Source organism: Polypterus senegalus, chromosome 18, assembly GCF_016835505.1.
Source record: "Polypterus senegalus isolate Bchr_013 chromosome 18, ASM1683550v1, whole genome shotgun sequence".
Lineage (NCBI taxonomy): Eukaryota > Metazoa > Chordata > Cladistia > Polypteriformes > Polypteridae > Polypterus > Polypterus senegalus.
Window position 1 is genome coordinate 5,158,978 of NC_053171.1, and position 22,962 is coordinate 5,181,939.

The following is a 22,962-nucleotide window of genomic DNA, read 5'->3' on the forward strand; positions in this document are numbered from 1 at the left end:
CTTTCTATACAACAACTGCCATTTTCCAGTCCTTTGGAATCTCCCCAGTGCAGAGTGACTTTTCTGCAGTTTCAGACATTGTTGTTTTTTTAGAACATTAGGACAATCTGGGTGAGAAGAGGCCATTCAGCCCAACATGCTCATCCATTCTATACACTGAGATGACCCAAAGTAACATCAAGTCGAGTTTTGAAGATCCCTAAAGTCCTACTGTCCACCACGCTATGTGGTCACTCATTCCATGTGTCTGTGGTTCCAGCCTGTTAGTGAAGCACGACCTCCCTCTTCTGAGCCCATGTCCTTGCCAGGTGTTTCTCAATCTTCTCCTTAATAATTCATTCCATTAATTTGCACATTAAGCTCACTGGCTCGTGGGTTACTTGGACCTGCCCGGATCGTCCAGTTCTCGTTGTGTCTGTGGCCGGGCACCCCAAATGGCTCAGGAAGTCATTTGTCCCTGAAAACAAAGTCCTTGCAGTGGGAGAACGCCTAACAAGAAGCAGCACGGTTGTGACTCTTCAAAGGATTCAGCTCTTTTTTTATGAAAAAAGATGTCATGCCATGATGTCATTATGTGGTGCGAGTTCTGCACGTTCATAGCTGGAGCAACTGGAGCAACTGGAGTGACTGGAGTGACTGGAGCCTTCTGCCCTATTGCTGTTTATACATTACTGCTTAAAAATACCCTGAAGAGAAATCCAGTCACTCATTACAAGACCTGCCAACTATACCTGATTAATTAATGAATTGATTGATTGATTGATTGATGAATTATATCCACTAAAATTTTGTATTTATCACTCTAGAAATATAAACACAAAAACCAACAGCAAGTACACAGAAATAATCATTTTCCGTATGCCATTTAAACGCGAGGTAAAATGTAAAAAAATATTTTGGTACAGTTACATAAACACACAGATGCCAGCTGTGTGCCGTGACTTACGGGCACAACTCACACGTTGCACCGAAGCTTTTAAGGCGCCAGGAGCATCCAAGATAGCAAGCACTGAAAGAAGCAAAATGAGAAATGAAGAAAGGTGGCAAGAAGCTTCAAATAAGCTGCCAAACGTGACATGACGCCACCATACCCACCCGACGCTCTTCTGAGGAGCAGAGGCAGTGGTGTGAAAAAGTAAATGCCCCCTTTCACCTTTCGGACCAGGCCTCGTTATGTGTACGTCTGGTGATGGCTGTACAGACGTTTTCTGTAAAAATGTATCTTTTGTACACATTCCACGTTTCTTAAAGGGATTTTCCACCCAAAAGGGATATTTTGATGTTACGTACTCCATATGTTATATAAAGAAACATTTTTAATCTCATGTTTTCGTGAAGCAAGGACTTAATAATATTTCTGACTAGCCGTCCCCCGCGGCTCCACCACGGCGTAGAAGTGAAACAGGACAGCGAGGAGGGTCCTGCCCGGCTCCCCACCCCTGTCTCGGATTAGTTTGAATTTAACACTCCTGCGAGCGAACTGTGATTCTTACAGCAATGAGACAAGCCGCAAAATCCACCGGAACATTCAAGCAAATTACAGAAAAAATCTCGATTTAAATCCATGAAGTAGTTCTCTCATGAAAAGCAGACAGACGGACAGACAGATGTTGGATTTTATATAGAGAGAGATAGAAAGAACCAAAATGTGACCAATGCTGGCAACATTGAACATTGCAAACAACATTAAAAACGTCAATGAAGAAAATCTCACGCTACTCGTGTCACATACGTCAAGGCCTCCAGTTGTGTGCTCACATCGTGTAAAATGCGTGTATTTTTATTGCTACATAATGTCACACACGTGCACTTGGTAGACAACTTCACGGTTCATCTAAATGTAATTCCCCTCCCAACCACAAGTTGGCGCTGTTGCCCAGTGCCTTTTCTCCTCCTCCTCCTCCTCCCTCTTCAGAAGCAGTGAATGATGGTTGCATCCCTAATGGCGTCACTTCCGGGCCCCCCGACCATCTGAACCCACCCCTTCCAGACCTCCCAAATTAACAAAACGGCTCAGTCGCCATTTTGGAGCCTGATGAAGATCGTCTCAACTTAAGGACAATACTGATTTTGATTTTGCGATTTATTTTTTCAATCTGCCAGTTATCGCCAGTTGGGATGCCCACGGTGCCCCAACGCTTTTCTCGTTCTTATGGTAAAAAATGGCAGAAAATGAAGAAAGTTGTTTCTCACTGGATTGCACTTTTGAATTGAAAACAGGACTCTTGACCAATAAATAAGCAGGGTCTTAAATTGATAGGCATGACCCCCAAGCCATCCAAAGTCTTGCAGATTGGGTGGTGTGGCATTGGTAAATTGACCCCAATGTTTGTGAGTAGGGGTGGCACGGTGGCACAGTGGGTAGCGCTGCTGCCTCACAGTAAGGAGACCCGGGTTCACTTCCTCCCTATGTGGAGTTTGCATGTTCTCCCCGTGTCTGCGTGGGTTTCCTCCCACAGTCCAAAGACATGCAGGTTACGTGCATTGGCCATCCTAAATTGTCCCTAGTGTGGACTTGATGTGTGTGTGTGGGTGTGTGTGTGTGTGTATGCCCTGTGTTGGGTTGGCGCGCTGACCGGGGTTTGTTTCCTGCCTTGTGCCCTGTGTTGGCTGGGATTGGCTCCAGCAGATTCCCATAACCCTGTAGTTAGGATATAGCGGGTTGGATGGATGGATGGATGTTTATGAGTATCTGTATGTTTACCTTGGCACCCCATCCTATGATCTTTACTTGCTTGTGCCCACTGATTGCTGCCATAGGCTCCAGTTACTCATAACCCTGCCCTGAATAAGCGGGTTAGGAGAACATTTAGATGATGTACGGTATAAGAAAGGGAGGCATGGTGCACCCGTTCACATTTCTAGCCTCACTACTCTTTACTCTCCATTCAATGTGTTAAATTTTGAACAAATTTTGCTCAGATGGTGCCAGTCTGTGAAACCCCTGGTCATGCCACCAATGTGGCAGGCACAGACAGAGCTGGTAGTTTAGGGCAAGAGTGAACAATCAGGCCACAAGGAATTGTGAGGGTATGTCCAGGCTTTTGACATCTCCACTGGGGTCCGTCTCTCACACCATCCCGCACGCCTTGATATGGCTCTAGAGTAGACATGGCATAACATTCATAAACCTGCAAGTCAGAAGCCAACCCTAGATGGGCATGGAATAGAGATGGCGCAAAATGGGGGGGTGAAACTTAAATGGGCAAATCTGCCCTGATGTTCCCTGCCAAGTGGATAGAGGAGAACGACTAAACATAGTAAAATACAACACGAGTGCCAGCTGGGTAAGACGTAGTACCAGCTAATATTCCACAATTTACAGAGCACTGCAAGGATGACAAGCACATCCTAGGGAGTCACCTGCGGCCTGTGCGGAGTACACTTTGGTCAAACGCCTGTGATGAAAATCTGCGAGGCTTGGTGAGCAAATCCCTCCGCAATGGCAAGCCAACAGGAGCCAACGATCGCACCCACGGGGTTGTCCTTTTCCGCTTCTGCACCCTGTTGGCTGCCTGGGTGCTGTGATTCAAATCACATTTCACATCACGCCATCCGCCTCACCAGAGAAATGAGCGACCCCCTGGGTCGAACACCACGGCGGATGACGCAGCTCATCAGTCTGTTCTGGTGACCCATTTTTATGAATGAGTCACACGCTGCCAATAGCGGTCATGGGTGATGTGCGTGCCACGGCAATAGTACTCAATCTCGACTGCCTGATGCCCCTCATTGAGAGGATTTGTAACCCATTTATCTCTGCCCAGCTACTTTCACGAGCCTTGTGTGTATTTAGTCTTTTTAATGGGGTCTAATTCACTTGAATTTACATGATGGCATAGTGGCTGGTGCTGCCTGTTTATGTGCCCAGCATCCTGAGACTGTTTGTACTGTATATGGTTGGCATGTTCCTCCAGTGCCCATGTGGGTTTTTCTCTTTTATGGTGTTTAGTTCCCTTGAATTGCCACGATGACACAGTGGTTAGTACTGCCATCTCATGTGCCCAGTGTCCTGGGCGTGATTATATAGGGCTGGTATGTTCTTCCTGCACCCGTATGGGTTTTTCCTCTTTCATGGGGTTTAATTCACTTGAATTGAAATAATGGCACAGTGGCTGGTGCTGCCAGCTCACATGTCCAGTGTCTTAAATGTTTCTCTGTGTGTTTTACCCGTTTTCCATTTGCTCATCTGCTTCATCCCACATACACAGAGACACACATGCAAGGCTGACTTTCAGTTCTAAACTGTGTGTGAGTGTGCCCTGTAGTGGACTGGCATCCCATCTAGGGTTGGCATCTGTTTTGCACCTGATGCTCCTGGCTCCCCACAACTTTTAGGAATGCAATGTAAGTCTGTGCTCCATCTTTACGTGACAGGCCTCTTTCTGAAAGGAGCTATATAAAAGAAATGTGGCAAATCTGCAGAATGCCAAAGTACAGCCTGATGACAATTCATCAAAGGCCAAATAAACGGGGGTTTGTAAGTGTGGGTGGCACGGTGCCTGGTCATGTCTCCTTCTCTCTGTGTCTATACCGGTGTGGCATTGGTAAATTGACTCCAATGTTTGTGAGTATCTGTGTGTTTGTCCTGGTGCCCCATCCTGTGATCATTCCTGCCTTGTGCCCTCTGATTGCTGGGATGGGCTCCAGTTACCCATAATCCTGCCCTGAAGAAACGGGTTAGGAGAATGGACAGATGGTGTATGGTATATGGAAGGGTGCCATGGCCCACATGTTGTATGCTCACAACGTGCAAAATGCGTAACAGAGAGGTATGCCTTGCATTTGTCATTCCAACAGATGGCGCTTTAGACACATTAACACAGCTTTTATAAATCCCATACTAAATGGCAAATAACAGAGAGGTATGCATTGCAATTGTCTTTCCAACACGTGGTGCTTTAGACACATTAACACAGCTTTTGCAAACCCCATTCCAAAAGGCATATAATAGAGACATCTGCCAACAATTTTTCCAACAGGTGGTGCATCACAAACATTAGCGCCACTTTTACAAATCCCACTCCAATAACAGAAACATAATCACTGGATGGCGCACCGCGGACATTAATGCTGAGGCCTACGTCAGTTACTTTGATTTCAGCCTGTCTTAGACGATGAGCAGAGCAACAATTAAAAGGCTAAGATGCTTAACCAGTTTACAAGTACAACAGAAAACCTGGCTGTTAAACTGACAAGCGCATTGTTTCACATTCTTCTTTATCTTTTTCTTTATCCGATTTGCTCAGCGTCAACGCTCAGACAAGGAGAGTCCGTCAGTTTAACTGAAAGGACAAAAGGAAAAGGTCTGACCTCATCAAAGCAGCTCGACATTTGCCAAGGACGCGTCTCGTTTTTCTTTTACTCCAAGTCCATCCGGGCAGCGCGTGCCTCTGCCGTTCCTCTCCATGCACACGATGACTCCTCTGATTCCTTTTTGTTTCTCACTTTATTACTTTTTAGAGCCTTTCATCTCCCTTAAACTCCGCCCCTCCACTCTCTGTTTACAGGAAATGCCAGCAGCCAAACTTACAGGGGGCACTGTGAGGGGACCGGAGGTGAGCAGGGCACCTCAAAATGACCGAATCTGAGAAGGCAGATCTACGGGAATGCAATCGAGAGAGGAAGCACCGGGCAGAAGAGGCCGAGACACACAAGGATTTCAAAGAAAGACGAAGAGTAGCTTAGATTAGATTTGAGAAAGTTGATTAATCACAGGGTGAACGTCTAAGGCAAGATGCCTCAAATCGTTTTAGGTTTCTTCTATATATGGCTAGTAAGTGACAATAACCAAAGGGCCAAAAATGAACAAAAGGGACATTAAAAAAGAATTTTATGGTGACCCGCGCCTAAACATAACATCAGTGACAAAGCTGAGGTCTCGCGGTGATGGCGGTGAATCAGCAACAGTGACAGGTGGCCCTGTCCCCTTGGGCTCAATAAATAGAAAATAAGACAAACAAAATGGACACAAATGGAAGCCAAATGGAAAATAACAAACTACGCATTGAGCAAGAAAATGAATTGAGAATCCAAGACCAAATGAAAAACCTATTTAGTAACATTAGGCAAAAATATTTACAATAAAAAAAAGAATACACAGAATTATGGAATGCAAGCTAAAACCTGGGAAAACGCCCTGGCAGAGCAATACCAGGCTGTGACTTCAGTATTAAAAACACCTGTACCCTTCAGAATGGGAGTAGCCAAACAATACATCCATCCATCCATTATCCAACCCACTATATCCTAACTACAGGGTCACGGGGGTCAGCTGGAGCCAATCCCAGCCAACACAGGGCGCAAGGCAGGAAATAAGCCTGAGCAGGGCACACACACACGCTAAGCACACACTAGGGACAATTGAGAATCGCCAATGCACCTAACCTGCCTGTCTTTGGACTGTGGGAGGAAACTCAAGCAGACACGGGGAGAACATGCAAACTCCACGCAGGGGGGACCCGGGAAGTCAGGAAGAAGAGAAAGAAGAGGAGGAGGAGAAGTCGCATCTGCTGGGCATCAAGCAAATCGCACAAGGTGCAGCCCGGAAGTGCAAGGCTACAGCATGAAGCTCAAAGAAAGCAACTCTGTCACCAAAGTGAAATCGGTGAGAAAAGAGAGAAACTCGCTTAGCCGCTGATAGACAACGTTGGCACTCAGACAAGTACAGAAGCATGTGGGGGGCGGCCATACAAACTACTGCAATGACATTTCGCCTGCCTGCCTGTTTTCCCTTTGATTTTCGGGGTGTCCCTCTGTCGGTTGATCATTTTCATTGCCATCCTTTCGTTCCTCACACATCACCATATCAGTCCATAGCAGTAGAGACAGACAGCAGGCTCTGGTTCCCCATTGAGACCTGATGAGTTTTCAAAGTGTTCCTTTAATTCTTTTGAGCAGTTTATTATGTAAGCTCTGCGGTGGTCACTGCATGCCCCTCACAGATCCGGCTCTCTGGTCCCCCTGAATGACCCCCGGGTGTCGCCTGTGTGGACTCTGCATGTGACTTATGAATGTGAATATAAAAACACACGTAACACGAGTCCAACTTCATCTCTCAGTTCCACTGAGTCAGTCCGCCTGCCCGTCACGAGTCGCCGCTCCGCTTCGTCAAAACCAAAGTTGATGAATTTCAGGGCTTACACTAATGTGCCATATAATCCATCCCCATAATTAATTACAACGATTAAGGAAAGGCAGTCACCATTACACGGTGCACCAAATATCAATTATAGCAAAAGCAGGGATTTTAGATACTCGAGAGTACAATTAGCACCGTCAACGGGCAGGACACGACTGGTGAGTGAATTTGATTAATGGGCTTCCAAACATAATTAAGCTTTAGATAAGCAACATTAGCAACAAGCACACTGAAAAGTTCATTGGCTTACTCCTTCTCTCTCTGCACCACACACACACAGAGACACACACAGACACACACACACGTGACAAGCAGACCCCAAACCCCCATCCTCGCCCACACCCCCTACACCTGCCTCTGCACGCCACTACAGCGGCTCTGGGCTGGACGCTGATGGACAACCCTGAAAGCTCACCTGGAGCCATTAGGAGCCTGCCGGGTGTGCGCACAGACAGGCACACGGACTTCCTGCCAGGAGTCACCGAGAGCAGCAGACGTGTCCAACATAAATAGTCATTTTAAACATTCAGGGCCTAATCTGGCAGCACAGGAACAAAGCAATGCCCACAGGGCACACCACATTCACTTATATGGGACACTTGTGACACGTCATGACCTGTGTGGAGCAGTAAACACACTGACCCATCGAGACTCAGAGCCAGTGGGCAAGCGAGTCTTCATGGCCAGGATAACCACGGGCAGCTCATGCAGGAATTCCTCCATATGGCATCTGAAAAGGTGGACCAAAAAACTAAAAACAAATCTGAGAAAACACCACGAGGACCTGAGTAGGAGCTCAACTTGGGTCCACATCCTGCAGCCTTGGGGGCATCAGCCACAGCATTGTGTCACTTATTTATTATGGAGTCTGTGCAAGATGATGATCTTCTGGGGGTCTGTCCCTGTGAGACAGCATGAGCCTTTATTTCATGAAAATAGATTTATATAAATGAGATTATTAGGTATGAAAAACACTTTATTAGAGATAGGCACATGTGAAAGGCACTATATAATAGGCTGACACAGAGATACATGAATGTGAATGGCACAATATTACTACATAATAGATAGGTATGAAAGGCACTAGATAGATAGATAGATAGATAGATAGATAGATAGATAGATAGATAGATAGATAGATAGATAGATAGATAGATAGATAGATAGATAGATAGATAGATAGATAGATAGATAGATAGATAGATAGCCAACATCACTTCCTCTTCCAGTTCTCAGGATCCCACCTAATTCTGAAGTCATTTCCAGCTCCCAGAATACCATTCTCCCATTACATCACTTCCTGTCTACCGAATATATTTGCAGCCATTTTGTTCTCCCCTCAGTTCTCTTTTGAGATCACGTCTGTAAAGATCAACCTAACCAATTATTTTCAAGTATACACGGTGGATCCCCAAACCTTTCACTTTGTCATGTGTTGTCTATTCCCAGTGGCGTAGTCGACAGGATTTGTTCACAGTCTCTGAAGAACGATACCTCAACAGTGTCTTCACCAACATGGCTACAGAACTACGATGTCTGAAAACAGAATTGGGGAGTCTCAAATAAGGCTTGTGGAATCCGAGGCATGAGTGCAAGCAAGAACTGCCACAAAGGAGGACCGTGGACAGTTACTTTTGCCACTTCAAGTCAATGATGACATTGAAACCTATTTTTCTTTTATTTTTACAACAGATAGATAGATAGATAGATAGATAGATAGATAGATAGATAGATAGATAGATAGATAGATAGATAGATAGATAGATAGATAGATAGATCTATCACTACACAAAAGATGGAAGTGAAAGGTGCTATATTACCAAATTATAGTCTGGGAGATTCAAAAGGCACTTTATGAAAGATTGCTAGCTAGATATGAACAGCACTATATTATATATAGATAGATACAGTAGATGTGAAAGGCACTATACAATAGATAGGTAGTTAGCTATGAAATGCACGGTATAATAGAGAAACAGGTTCATGATATGAAAACACAATATAATGGAAAGATAGATGGATGGATGTGTTTGCTACATAACAGGTAGATAAAAACATACCTGAATATGAAAGGCGCTATATCAGTACTTATAAGACCAAACTGCAGATAGAGTGATATGAAAGGTGCTACATAATCTCACTTTTGATATACTTTATCAGTCCCCAAGGAGAAACTCTCTTGTCATGTGACCTTTGGGGCTCCGAGCGCAGGGGCGGCCATTGCTCAACGCCCCAGGAGCAGTTTTCTGGTTAAGGGTCTTACTCAAGGCCCCCAACAGAGTCGGATTCCCTTTGTCAGTAATGGAATTTGAAGCGGCAACCTTCCAGATAGCAGTGCAGGTCCTCAGCCTCTGAGCCACCATATAGTTAAGTCTCTGGACTTCAGACCCTGAAGACCTACTGACACTCTGTGACCCTCAACAATCCCTTCACCTGCCTGTACACCGATTAGAAAAACCAAAGACTACTAACCAGTTGTATCTCATATGAAGACACCGGGCTAATATGTAGAGAGACAGCTTGATGTAACAGGCGCTATAAAACAGATACACAGCACACAGATGTGAACTTGACCTCCCCTGTTGGTTACTGCGATGGCTTCAATTGGCTTTATATAATGCGTGTCATTTCAACAGTGAATTCTTCAGCATCGGCTCCTCATTACATAATACGTGAGCACATAAAGAAGCCTCCACAGTGCGTCCTTGATTCTTATTCTTGCAGCTGTGATTCTGCCATCAGGAGACGCAGGTTTTTCTCTGCGCTTGGCCGCTTCTCCCTGCAGGTTTCTGAGGCCCCCTTTACTCCATTGAGTTATAAAAACAATCACTGGGGACAAATTGTTCGGCTCCCACGGGGCAGTATAGTCACTTAGGGAACCTCATCAAGAAATGACAAAAACGACCACAGGACAACCCCACATATGGTGTCATAACTCTGTTCAGGTTCACTTTTTTGGGCCTGCTCTATGATGCTTTCCCCATTTAAACTCTAGAGGGCGTGTTGTCTCCCCACCTCCGGCACCCCTGTGTTCTAATTTAATGGAGTTATCCCACGAATGACCCGGGGAAGGGCGCCATCGTACAAAGACTCAAAGATGTCGGGATCGAGGTAGGGGTGTGCAGACCACGATACCACATTGGTGGGCAGAGGAGGACTTGAGAGGCTTTGGGAATGGAGATGCTGATTGGCTAAGTTGTATATGACTCACTAATTGATTAACAATCAGGGCTAAATAAAATGCGGATTGAGTAAAAGATAATGCCATCCTGGCCAGGTAAAGCAGATCGGGAATGAAACTGGGGAATTATTGAGAGAAGCTACCCTTATAAAATAAGCCGCTCAATGTTTGCAATGCGCCATCTGTTGGAATGCACAGTGGTTTATAATAAATGTACTAATGAAATGCATTGCTTTTTTATCCCAATAGGGGGCGTATTGTAATAATTATAATTCTTAATAATTCTTTGCATTTATATAGCACATTTCTCACTACTCAGGGAGATATGCAATTGCAGGTTAAGGGCCTTGCTCAAGGGTCCAACAGAGCAGAGTCCCATTTTGGCATTCACAGGATTGCAGGCATTAGCACTGCAATTGAAAGTATGCCATATAAGTGAGTCACAATAACTTAAGAAACAAAACAAAAGAAATATAAATGACGATAAAGGCAATAATACCCCAATCTAATCTGAGCCCACTAAGCTTTGTGGTGATCTGCCCTCTTGAGCACAACAAAATGAGAGTAGGAATAAATCATGTAAGTTAAGAACAAATTTCATCAGTAAGTATAAAGAGGACCTCGCAGGACCCAAAGGTGAGACCCCCGCAGTCAGACCATCAGCTACCGTGTGGCTGTCAGTGGGCTCCAAAGGGATTGGTTCTTCCTCCATCGGCCTTTTTAATTTCCTATTTAATTCCATTCACAATTTCTTTCATTAGGTCAACTAGCCGTGTTACCCATAGAGTGAATGTCTTGCCCCCCCCCGTCAGCGCCTTTCATCCACATCTTTGTGTGTCTGAACCTCTCTTGGCTGGCGCTGCCCCTCTCCAGGCTGCTTCTCAGACCCCTTGCACACTTCCCATCTTTGAAGGCGACTCTCAGTGTGCTCCCTACGCATTTACGCCTCCTGGTGTGTCTACCGCTCGCACTTCCTCCTTTGATCACGTCATCAAAACCAAACTAACCAATCAGAGTGCTCAGAATGACTGGATACACCCACAGGGTTATTAGCATGTTATTACAGACAGTGTCAATTGTAGGTGCCATCTGTTGGAATGAAAAATGCCATCTTTGTTACTAGAGCACAGGCAGATTCCAGAGCGATGTTGAAGTATGGCCGCTCCATTCTGTTGGGTTCATTTCAACGAGATGACGCTTCCACACTTACATTTATGAGCTACACCAATGGTGGATCGGACCAGCTGGTATAAAACAAGGATGGATTGGGGGCTTGAAGTGGGCTGGTAACACAATAGTGTGGCAGATTTCTATCTCTCTCCGTAAATGAAGTTAATGCTTGTAATGGACGTATCTCATCTCTGATCTAATGTACGACTACGTGACTGAAACTCCAAGGTGCAGATTCTTAAACTACAGGTCGCGGGTTACCCTCGTCGGGTCCTGTGGGGTGTCGACTCACCGTTGCATTTGATTATATTTACGGGGAATGCGTTCAATTGGCAAAGCGTCTCACAATGGGTTTGCGCTGCTATGACATAGGCGCCAATTCTCCAAGGCCCCGCCCTCGACCATGACCGTCACCGGCGACTCCTCCATCTGACGATCGTCATCGACTGGGTCTTGGAGACATCAAGAACAGTAAGATCAGGTTGTGACAAACACAAGTGCAAGAAATCCAGACCAAAAGAATCAGGTAAAATTCCACATCAGGAGGAGAACAAAGAAGCCAAAGAACGCAGAGAGTGCCGGCACTTACTTGTTTCTACTTCAGTCACTGGACGGATTCATTGATTGAAGAAAAACAAAGATTGATTGAGGGCGGCATGGTGGCGCAGTGGGTAGCGCTGCTGCCTCGCAGTTAGGAGACCCAGGTTCGCTTCCCGTTTGCATGTTGTCCCCGTGTCTGTGTGGGTTTCCTTCCACAGTCCAAAGACATGCAGGTTAGGTGGATTGGTGATTCTGAATTGTCCCTAGTGTGTGCTTGGTGTGTGCCCTGTGGTGGGCTGGCGCCCTGCCCAGGGTTTGTTTCCTGCCTTGCGCCCTGTGTTGGCTGGGGTTGGCTCCAGCAGACTCCCGTGACCCCCTGTGTTAGGATATAGCAGGTTGGTTAATGGATGGATGGAAGATTGATTGACTCTGAAGTTTCCTGCTCAGTCACACTCGAAAAGTGTCCACCACTGGTGCTGCTGCTAAACAAAGTAATCAAAAACGGAAATCTGTGACCACTTCCTGGGCCGGCGCCACACTAAACGCTTTTGAAAACTCAAATTCACACGCGCAGAGACGGCCATCAGGTTTGGTAGGCGGATTCTTACTGCTCTCCTCTACTCTGTTCGGTAGCCAATCAGAAGGCATCAGTCCTGTGATGCCTGCGCTGAGGCTCCACCCCCAGGCTTTGACTTCTGAGGAGACAAAAATCAAAATGAATGACAACCCTTCATTTGGGGGAATCACACACACACAGGACGGGAGTTTGATTTGATGGCTTTGATAGCACATACAGACAAAGCTACAGTATCTTCATTTCATGAATCTGCATAGCCGTTGTCACACGTGTGTGTCAGAGGGTCACCTTCTGGGCTCTCAACTTCTGGGCTCTCAACCAAGGTCAGCAATACCACCCATGGACGAGAGGGGGCGCTGTCACTAATGGTATCCTCTCTCTTTATATTCCCACACCTCCAAAAGGCAACTGAGTGCAACCCTTCTGGTCAGAGGGGCTCCCGGGAAGGTGGCGTCTCATTCGGTCAGGGCGGCACTCAAGCCCAGACCTGACCGCTTAAGAGAGGAGCTGCAGCCATGTGTGTTTCTGCGTCACTGAGCGTATTCTATATTTATTAAAGGGGCGACACGGTTTGGACCTCAAAAATGTATTTTGGATCACACATTGTTCATACTTCACACGACCACACTGTACCTTAAAGGCAACACCCACTGGTGTCTCATTGGTCAATTTAATACACAGCCAACAAACACAAACCGGGCACCAACAGGACGTCTGGGAGATGGAGAATATGGGGATTGGTGCACAAATGTTGATGTCACCCATTTCGTAGGCCTCGGCTCGCGCGTCTGTTCTGAGGGCAACACCCTCCCTGACAACACAGCATGCCTGAAATGACGCTAAGTCACTGGTATCTTAGTCACCAATTGAGCTCAAGGTGAAGATATACACGATAGCTGCCCTCCACCCAGAAGGGCATACCAGTACTGAAAAAGTACCAAAAAACAATACGGTGCCAGCATTTCGAGATTGTCAGTACAAGAAAGTCAATATCAGTGTTCCCCTCAATTCCCACCCCTTCTAATGCAGCTGTGGAAAACGACCCCCTTAGTAAACTTGACAAACACAAAACTACACGGGACTTCACAGAGGAGCGAACCCCCCTCTCCCCCCACCTATTGCTTCAACATGAAATGTCCACTAGAGGGGGATATCCCATCACAAAACCCTGGCTAGTAACGCAGAGGACCACATAGAATCTTTATAAAATGAAAGATTTATTAACAGACAAGGTAAACAAAACCTCAAAAGAGTAGAAAGAAGCGAAAAAATGAGTCGCCTGAAAAAGGTAATCCACGGGAACCAACGCCAATTCTAAATTCATAAATGCAGCAGAAAATGCCACACAGCCAGTAAACACAAAGAACAGCAAGAGCAGAATGGGGTGCCTTGTGTACGCACCGGTGGTTTCCAGGCAACTCCCCTTTTGAGTTTTTGTTCTTTATTTACCTTTTATTAAACTAAATCTTTTCTTTCATAAGATTCAATGTGTCCCCCAGTTGCTACTAGCCGGGGTTTCTTCATGGGATATCCCCCTCTAGTAGTCATTTCTGGAACTGTTCAGGAACTCCCGAGCGCTGGCTACAGCTTTGGCCGTCACTTCAGGGCTTGCCCAACGATGGCGAATGTCTCCGTCACTTGCGTTTTTTGCTCATTTTCGTTCAGATGGAGATACACTCAGAAACGATATGAAAATGCAGTTAATGGAGTGGAGGGGAAGTAACCTGAGAAGCTATCCTGGTGCCCCTTATGGGTGCCTAGTGTGGCATGGTGTCAGGCGGGGTCACCACCCCCTAGTGGCTGAGGTCTGGCACTCCCCTGAACATGGCTGCAGGTTCTGTGCTGATTCCCTGAGAGACCCCGAGTGAGTCACTTCACTTGGTAGGTTGCTTTGGATTAAACTGTTTGGAGGCGAACTGCCCCTTCATGGACGGAGCCCAAAATTCAGATGCAGAAAACTAATACTCTCTGACAGGCCTGGCACCCTACAGAGGAAACAGGCCAGAGCAGATGGCATGCCCTGGCATGAGGGGGGTGAGAAGTGATGTACTCCACCGTCTGTCACTGTTTTCATCTTCAGGGACTACTTCTACAAATGCCACTTTCTTCTGCCCTCTTACCAGTCAAGATGGAAGATATTATACCAGGCAGCCATTTGCAACTTGTTGCAGTACTTTGCATCAGCGCTACCATGATGGGAATGGCAAGGTGCCCTCCAACCCATTGCCCACCCTGGCATGCCTAATCCACAGGGCCTTGTGAATCTTTTGCATTCTTCACCCTTCAAAACCCCACATCAAAGTACAGTATATACTTAAAGGGACTTGCACCACTTCAACGTAGAAATGGCAAAAAAGCACCAAAAATGAAAAGCATTCTGATGGCAGACGTCTTCTGGATTTTGAGACTGTCACCCCCAAATTAGCTATGGAGCCAAAAACTCTAGAAACTGCTAGAAGGACACTTGATTCAAGTCTTTGAAAGCCGCAGTGATTACGGCCCCGCACAGAAGATGACTGCAATACCTCAGTAAACCTCTGGCGGTGCTAGAAAAGTGCAGAGAGTGCGACAGCCATAACAAGAAAAACACAATGGCCATTAGGGGGCACTGAAGAGTAAGGGCTGGCGAAAGCCCGCAGCACAAAAAATGAAGTCCCTCTGAAAACCTCTGAGCAGAAAGAAGGAAAAAATACAGAGACAGAGAGAGGGAGGGACCACCAGAAAACGTATAGCGCAATAGCCTTGAAAAACCTTCATGGGGCGCTGAAGTGTACAGCTTCAAAAAGGTAACTGCAGAGAAACCTCTGGGGGTGCAAAAAAAGGTACAGACTGCTGAAAAGGTGCAACACCAATAAATACCTTCAGGCACCTCAGTGGGGGACTTGGGGGACGGGGGATTGGGTTGCTAAAACACACAAGAATGGAAAAACCTTTAAAAAAAGAACATGCAATGCCTTTCATAACCTCTTGGAGGCGCAGAAAGTTACAGTTTGGCCGAAAGCTGCAATACAATTAAATACCTGTGAAAAACTCTTGGGGGTGCTAAAGCAAGCAGATAGGTAGACAGCCACAAGAAGACCATTGCAATGCTTTGAAAAACCTCGGGGGGCACTAAAGCACACAGATAAAAGGCAGCTACATAAAAATGATTGTAAAGCCTTTGGAAAATCTTTGGGGTACATAGAAACAGCATGGAGATGCAGAAAGATAAAGTTGGGGGAAATCAGCTAAAATGTGCAATGCCTTTAATAACCATTTGGGGGCGCTAAAGGTCACAAGTATGGAAAACAAAGCTGAAGGAAGAACTTTTCAATGCTCTTGGAAACCTCTTGGGGTAGCGAAGTTACAGATCGGTGATAAGCCACAACAAACTTAAATACCTGAGAAAACCACTTGGGGACGCGAAAGTGTGCAGAGTGCCACGAGAAAACAATTACAATGCTTTTGAAAACCTTCGACGGGGCTAAATAGCACAAGAAAAGAGCCATTTGAAGAATCACATTGAACAGGAACCGTGTGGTGATGCAGAAAGACAAAGTTCGGAAAAAACAACTAAAAAAAAACTTGCAATACTTTTGGGAGCCTCTTTGCTAAAAGTGACAAGTATAGAAAAAAGAGGAAGGAAGAACACTGCAATGCCCTTCAAAACCTCTTGGGATCACTGAAAGTTACAGATTGGCCAAAAAAAAAGCTGCAGGACAGACATTTAAATACCAGATAAGAAGACCGCCACAAAAAGACAATTGCAATGGCCTTGAGAGCCCTCTGGGGGTGCTAAAGAGTTCAGATAAAAGACAGCTAATGGAAGATGAATGCAAAGCCTTTGAAAACATATGGGGGTGCTAAATGGTAGAGATTAGTGAAAAGATACAACAAAATTAAATTTCTTTGAAAAACCTCTGGGGGGCGCTAGCACATTCAGATAAACAGACAGCCACATAAAAGACTATTGCAATGCTTATGAAAACCACTGGGGGTGCTAAATAGTATAGAAAGGTAGAATAACCACGTGGTGAGGCAGAAAGTTAAAGTTGGGGGAAGCAGGTATAAACTTGTATGGTCTTTCATAACCTCTTGGGGGCGCTAAAAGTCACAAGTATGGAGAGAGCTATGGTAAATGGCCTGTATTTGATATAGCGCCTACTAGAGTTCGAGAACCCCCCTAGGCGCTTCACAACACAACAGTCATTCACCCATTCACACACTGGTGATGATAAGCTACTTTGTAGCCACAGCTGCCCTGGGGCACACTGACAGAGGCGAGGCTGCCGAACACTGGCGCCACCAATCCTTCTGACCACCACCAGCAGGCAAGGTAGGTTAAGTGTCTTGCCCATTGCCCATTCTCATGCCGGGAGCCAGGATCGAACCTGCGACCCTCTGATTGCTGGACAACCCGCTCTACCGACTGAGCTACTGCTGCCTATGAGCTAAAGGTAAAGAACTGCAATGCCTTTGATAATCTCTTGGGGGCGCTCAAAGCTACAAATTGGTGACAAGCTGATGCACAGACAGTTAACCCCCTTTGAAGACCCTCTTTTTGGGCAGTAAAGTGTGACGATAAAATGAGAGCAACAAGAAGACGATTGCAATACCTTTGAAATCCTCTGGGGGTGCTGATAAACACAATGGAGGAGGCAGGAAGAATAACGTTGCAATGCCTGCCACAACCTCTTGGGGTGCTAGAAAAGTGGAGCGAGCTGAGACCGCCATACAAAGAAAATCACAATGACTCTTGGGGGCACTGAAAAGATGAACAGCGTTTGGAAAGTAAAGTTAAGGGAAACAGGTATAAAATCTGTAATGCCTTTAGAAACCTTTTGGGGGCTCCAAAAATGACAAGTACAATGAAAGTCACAAGAACAACAATGCAATGCCTTTGGGAACCTCTAGGGGGTGCTAATAAAAGATACAAGACATAAAGGAAGAACACTGCAAAGCCATTGAAAAACTCATGGGGGCTGTTATAGGGGACTAGACTAGGTAAAAGCTGCAGCAATCACATTTCAACACCAAGTTGGGGGACCACCATTAAAAAGACATTTGAAAACCTTTTGGGGGCGCTACAAGATACAGATAGTAGGAGAGCTAAAACATAAAGAACATTGTGATGTCATTGAAAATCTCATGGTGTCACTGACAGTGACAAGGAGGGTGAGGACCATGAGAGGAATATTGTAAAGCCTGTGGATTGCCATACTGCACAGACTGGGGGACGGTCACAACACAAACATTTCAGTACCCAGGAAGGCCTCTTGGGGGCGCATTTTCTTGTAATTTTGTCTTTGATTGTCTCATCCCTTAGCTGTCATTTATTGTCTCATATGATTTCAGAGATGTCCAGTAGGGTCCAGCTGTAGACCCCCAGTGCCCTGCTCCATTGAGGACGCTCTCACTTTGCATTACATGCGGTACTCCCAGTTACACTGTGGTCAAGATTAGGGTTGCAGGGTGCAGTTACCTGACTCAAATCATGGCGACTGTCTAGTAAGCCAAGTGACATAAACAGGCATCCAGTTGGTTCTTCAGTGGAGCTCCTGAACTGCAGAGGTCTACAGCTAGACCCCGCTCCATAATAACGGGGGTCTGAGGGGGCTGTGCTGAATGCCACTCCACAGATATGGGCAGTATTGGATCGGGGACACGTAAGGAGAAGACCAAGTAGGAATTGGTGTAAACCAATCTCAGTGAGTCTGCCTGGCAGTGCCACTCTACTAAGGTTGACTTCTCGTGCTGTGGTCATCCCAGTAAATTAGTGCTCTGGTGCCACCTGCTGGGACCGTCATCCTATATACCAGTACCTGAGGTGTGGGACAGTCCAGTAATAGTAACAATAATAATATGTGTTATTTATATAGCGCCATACCCATGGTGCTCAGTGAGGCATGCCATCCCACAAACTCTTCAGAGTCGTTATATCACAAAAGGCTTGCTTGCCATGGCTCTTTCTGTGAGTGCTCCTGCACAGCGTGACCAGTGAGAGTTAAAAGCCCCCAAGCTGGCATTGTTTTGCTCCCTCTGCCGAGGCTGGCATCGAGCGCAGACCAAACACTCAAGTGGGCTGTTGGTTTGCCACGCTCATCCATAAACACGTCCAGCTCCCCAGCACAGCCTGATGCGATGCGCTCGCTGCTGCTGACAAGTCAGCCTCATGTCAAAAAGCATTCTGCACGTTCAGTCGGACCCCCAGAAGGCCAGCGGCCTCAGGGGAAACACAATGGGGTCAATCAGTGATGCCTTCCGATATGCAGCAGCCATCTTTTAAAAGAGCTTGGGGACAATAAGCAGATGTCCTCCTGCAATGCATCCCCTGGTCATCCTGTCCCATCCAGACAGCCAAGCACTCCTCCACATTCAGCCCAGTTTAAACCAACATGAAGGCTGGCAGAACAATTCATACCACCCTCCGTTGTGCTTTTGGAGATTTGTGTAAGGCGCTATAATGTTCAGTACATCCACTTGCTTGAGCTCGGTGTGTCCGGTAAGCTGCCATACTTGCACTAGGTGGTCATTTCAAGCCTTCTTAGTAATAAGATGACCATCCTACACAAAGACCCTGTAAAGCTGTGCCAGCCATTAACACTCCCTCCGTATCAATGCAGTTGGTGACACTCACGTCTACTGTGCACCCATCTCAGTAACAATTCACAACTCACTCACAGAATGGAACAGGCAACCTAAATAATTTGGATTCACTTCAAAGGAAACAAACTTGTGTGCCACCCGCCCTGCTGGTAATAATGGCATTCCTGACTTGCCAGCCAATCAGAAAACCCTCATCTATGGCACCTCCTCCACTTTGATCCACTTTTACGTTTCACCCAATGATTTCACGGTCACAATCCCATCTTGGAGTCAAACAAATGCATCGGTCACTTAGATGGGCAAGAGCCTGACCACCACCACCATCAGGACACATTCCTGGACCGCTCAGTGAGTTAAAGCGCCTTGTAAGCACAGAAAGGACAATTTAACAGTTAAGCAAATCCCACACAGCAGTCCCCACAAACATATGGCGGCGCTTCGAAAAATCTGCCAACAAAAACCCCAGAGGTGCAGAAATCCAAATTATCATCTAAAGCACAAGAGCCAGGTCCACCATGGTGAGCGTGCAGCTGAGCCTGAGCACGAGAGCCCACGTTTGTGACCACGGCGATGACGGTGACGATGAGGACTGCTATCATTATTATTACTATTACTGATGGATCGGCACTCATATTGGTGGGAGAGCTGGGCTTGTTATTAGATAGGAGATGGAGACGGTCAACAAAGAGTTAATCGATTGTGGAGGGGATGGCAGCAGAGCAGCAAACGTGGCAAATAAGTGGGCACTGCTGGACCACTCGCCAGTGTATCATTATTATTAATAGAAGTTAGGATAAAGTCATTCTGATTCTACTGTAGGAACATCATCATCACGTCATCATCATCATCATCATCATCATCACCTTTCTTAAGGGGACTGGTAGTGGAGCTGTAGGGGTGGGTGACACTGGGGTCCTGTTTTCAGCTGGCTCCTGACTTCTACACACTGCCACCCAGACAGGCTCCAGCCCTGACTTGGATTCAAAAGCTGAGACAATATTATGTTATACCATATTCATATTTACAGTACGTATACACTATATGTCTTTAATTAGATATGCAGCATTATTAAAAAACTGTCTGTTATTATTAACACCATTTTATGATTGTGGGACTGCATGTGAAGTTTGTTTCCTGCCTTTTACCATGAAGCAAATCTTGGCAATGCCAGACAACCAATAATAATAATACATAACAATACATTCTAAAAATTCTTAGTCCAATGTTTTGGGATTGCCCTTAATTCAGAGTTTATTATGGCAGGACTGGGCACCAGGCAAGAAACCACCATAGACAGGAGGCCAGTCAGTCACAAGGCCATTATAATAATAATAATAATAATAATAATAATTATTATTATTATTATTATTATTATTATTATTATTATTATTATTATTATTATCGGTTACATATACTATCAGTATTAGCATTCATATTCAACATTATATAATTATCATTATTGGGCTATTGCTGTTACTAGACATAGTACAATTGTTTAATATATACTGTCATTGCACAATAGTTTAAATAACAACAGTCATTTAGATTTCATTATTGCTCTCAGTAGTTGTATTATTATTATTAACTTCCTTCAGATCTGCCTAATTCTGTTCAGTTTTGTGGAGACTATTCTCAGACATGACAATTTAATTGGATTACCCTTAATCTGGAGCCTATCCTGGCAGGACTGGGCATAAGACATCAAACATCCATACACAGAAGGCTAATCAATTGTTGAGCCATTATTATTAGGAGCACTATTAGTATTAGTATTATTATTATTATTATTATTATTATTATTATGGTATATTTTCAAACCTTTTAAATCCAATTTAATTGGGCTATACTTACTTCAAAGCCTATTCTCTCACAATTGGTCACAGGGAAGGTAGTATCAAGAGAGCAGTTAATCAAAGGGTCATTATTATTATTATTGGAAATTGGGGAGATTGGGAGTCCTCAACTGATAAAAGGACCATTATTATTATTATAATTATTATTTTTATTGGTTACATATACTATCAGTATTAGCATTCATATTTAAAATTATATTATCATCATTATTTAGGCTATTGGACATAGTACAATTGTTTAATATATACTGTCGTTGCACAATAGTGCTAGTTTAAATAGCAACAGTCATTTCGATTTCATTATTACTATCAGTAATAGTAGTATTATTATAAAATTATAGTAATTAAGACGACGGGTACGAGCATTAATAACAATTCATTATTTATTATTATGGTTGTAATAATGACAGGTACAGAAGTATGCATACCATTATCCTGGATGGTGATACTTTTATTATTATTATTATTATTATTATTATTATTTATGTATTATTGCCGGCTGACTCTACGTGTCGTATTTTGAGATCCGACCGACCCCCAAGACCCCCAACACACACACACGGGCTTATCCAAAAGTTATTTATTTATTTATTTCCGTGTTTGTGTGTTCAGTTTTTCTCTGTCGAATCTCCCTTTTACTACACAAACCCCCAACCCCCACCATCTCCAACCACAACACACACCGTTGGCTCTTCCCAATTCCGTATTTCCCTCTTAACCGCTCGTCATGAATTCCCTGCTGTCGCTGTCGCTCGGTTGTCGCCCATCTCTGGCCTCATCCTCGGTGACTTGCTATCTCGTTTGCTTCCGCTTTGCTGCTCGGCGTTTCTCGGCGTTTTCACGCGTCCGCTTTCTTTGTTTGCAATAAACGCTCCGTGTCCCAAAGGCGCTATATGACATGCCTGTCCTGCGACTGTTGTCCGGCTGTCCGTGTTGTTTCCAGTCAGGGCCCCAGTGTGCTCGCCGGCCGGTCAATGAAGGTATTGATTGGGGTGAAGGATCAATACTCCGCCCGCCTTCTTTTAATCAGTCGCCTCGGGCACCGCGCTCGCTGCTGCCCAGTGAGTGACATTGTGACAGCAGTGACAGTAAGCGCCGGCGCTAGTGTTTGCTCCGCTCCGACACTTCTCTGCACGCCCGCTGTGGACCTCGGGCTCCCTAATTCAGCTAAATGATTGTCAAAAGCAGAGCCCGAATCTCCGGAGCGCAAAGCCGACAAAGCCCCCTAAAATAAAAAAGAGCACGCGCGGACACAAGGAGCGGCCATAAAGTTTGGACCCAACTTTGCTACCCACTCTGCACATGCCCACTTTCGAGAGCTTCCCCGAGCAGCGTGTGACATAATGAAATATATCGTTACCTTGAGGTCGACGATGGAGCATGCCATCTCTCTGACGTGTGCCAGGCTAAAGTCACTGGAGTCGAGCAGGACGGGCTCCCGGCTCAAGCCGATTTGAATTTGAAAAGAGATGCCTTGGGACCCCGGGATGGGGCTCGGAGAACGGATGACAGGTGGGACACTCATGAGAAATCTCCAAAAATAAAAGTGCAAAGCCGAAGAGTCACAAGAACACGGAAAAGTTCACGTAGTTAAAAAAAGAGAAATAACAACAATAACAAAAAGGAGAGACGGACGCACGCATTCACTCACTCACTCACTCACTCACTCATACACACACACTCACGCACGCACGCACACACACACGCGCGCACATTCACAAGTACAAATAAGCCTCCCCCACCTCTCTCCTCCTCCTCCTCCTCCTCCCCAATCTGGGAGAGGCAAAAAAAATGTCGAGAAGGGGGAAAGAATTGTGATGAAAAAAGAGAGAGAGAGAGTGAGAGAAAAGAGCGCCGATGGAGGTCCTGAAAAGCGGGCAGTGAGCGCGAGGAGTGAAAGGCGACGATCGTGCCG

At 45.5% G+C, this 22,962-nt stretch overlaps 1 protein-coding gene across 2 annotated transcripts in view; it reads right to left on the minus strand.

Annotated features, from left to right (window-relative positions):
* prkd1 (protein kinase D1) overlaps nucleotides 1-22,729 on the minus strand; it is a 266,398-nt gene extending 243,669 nt beyond the window's left edge. For both annotated transcript variants that reach the window (XM_039741300.1, XM_039741299.1), the window contains exon 1: nucleotides 22,408-22,729. In XM_039741300.1, coding sequence (XP_039597234.1) covers nucleotides 22,408-22,572 — 165 coding nt within the window. In that variant the 5' untranslated portion in view covers nucleotides 22,573-22,729. The remainder of the gene's footprint in view (nucleotides 1-22,407) is intronic.
* Between the last annotated feature and the right edge of the window lie 233 nt (nucleotides 22,730-22,962).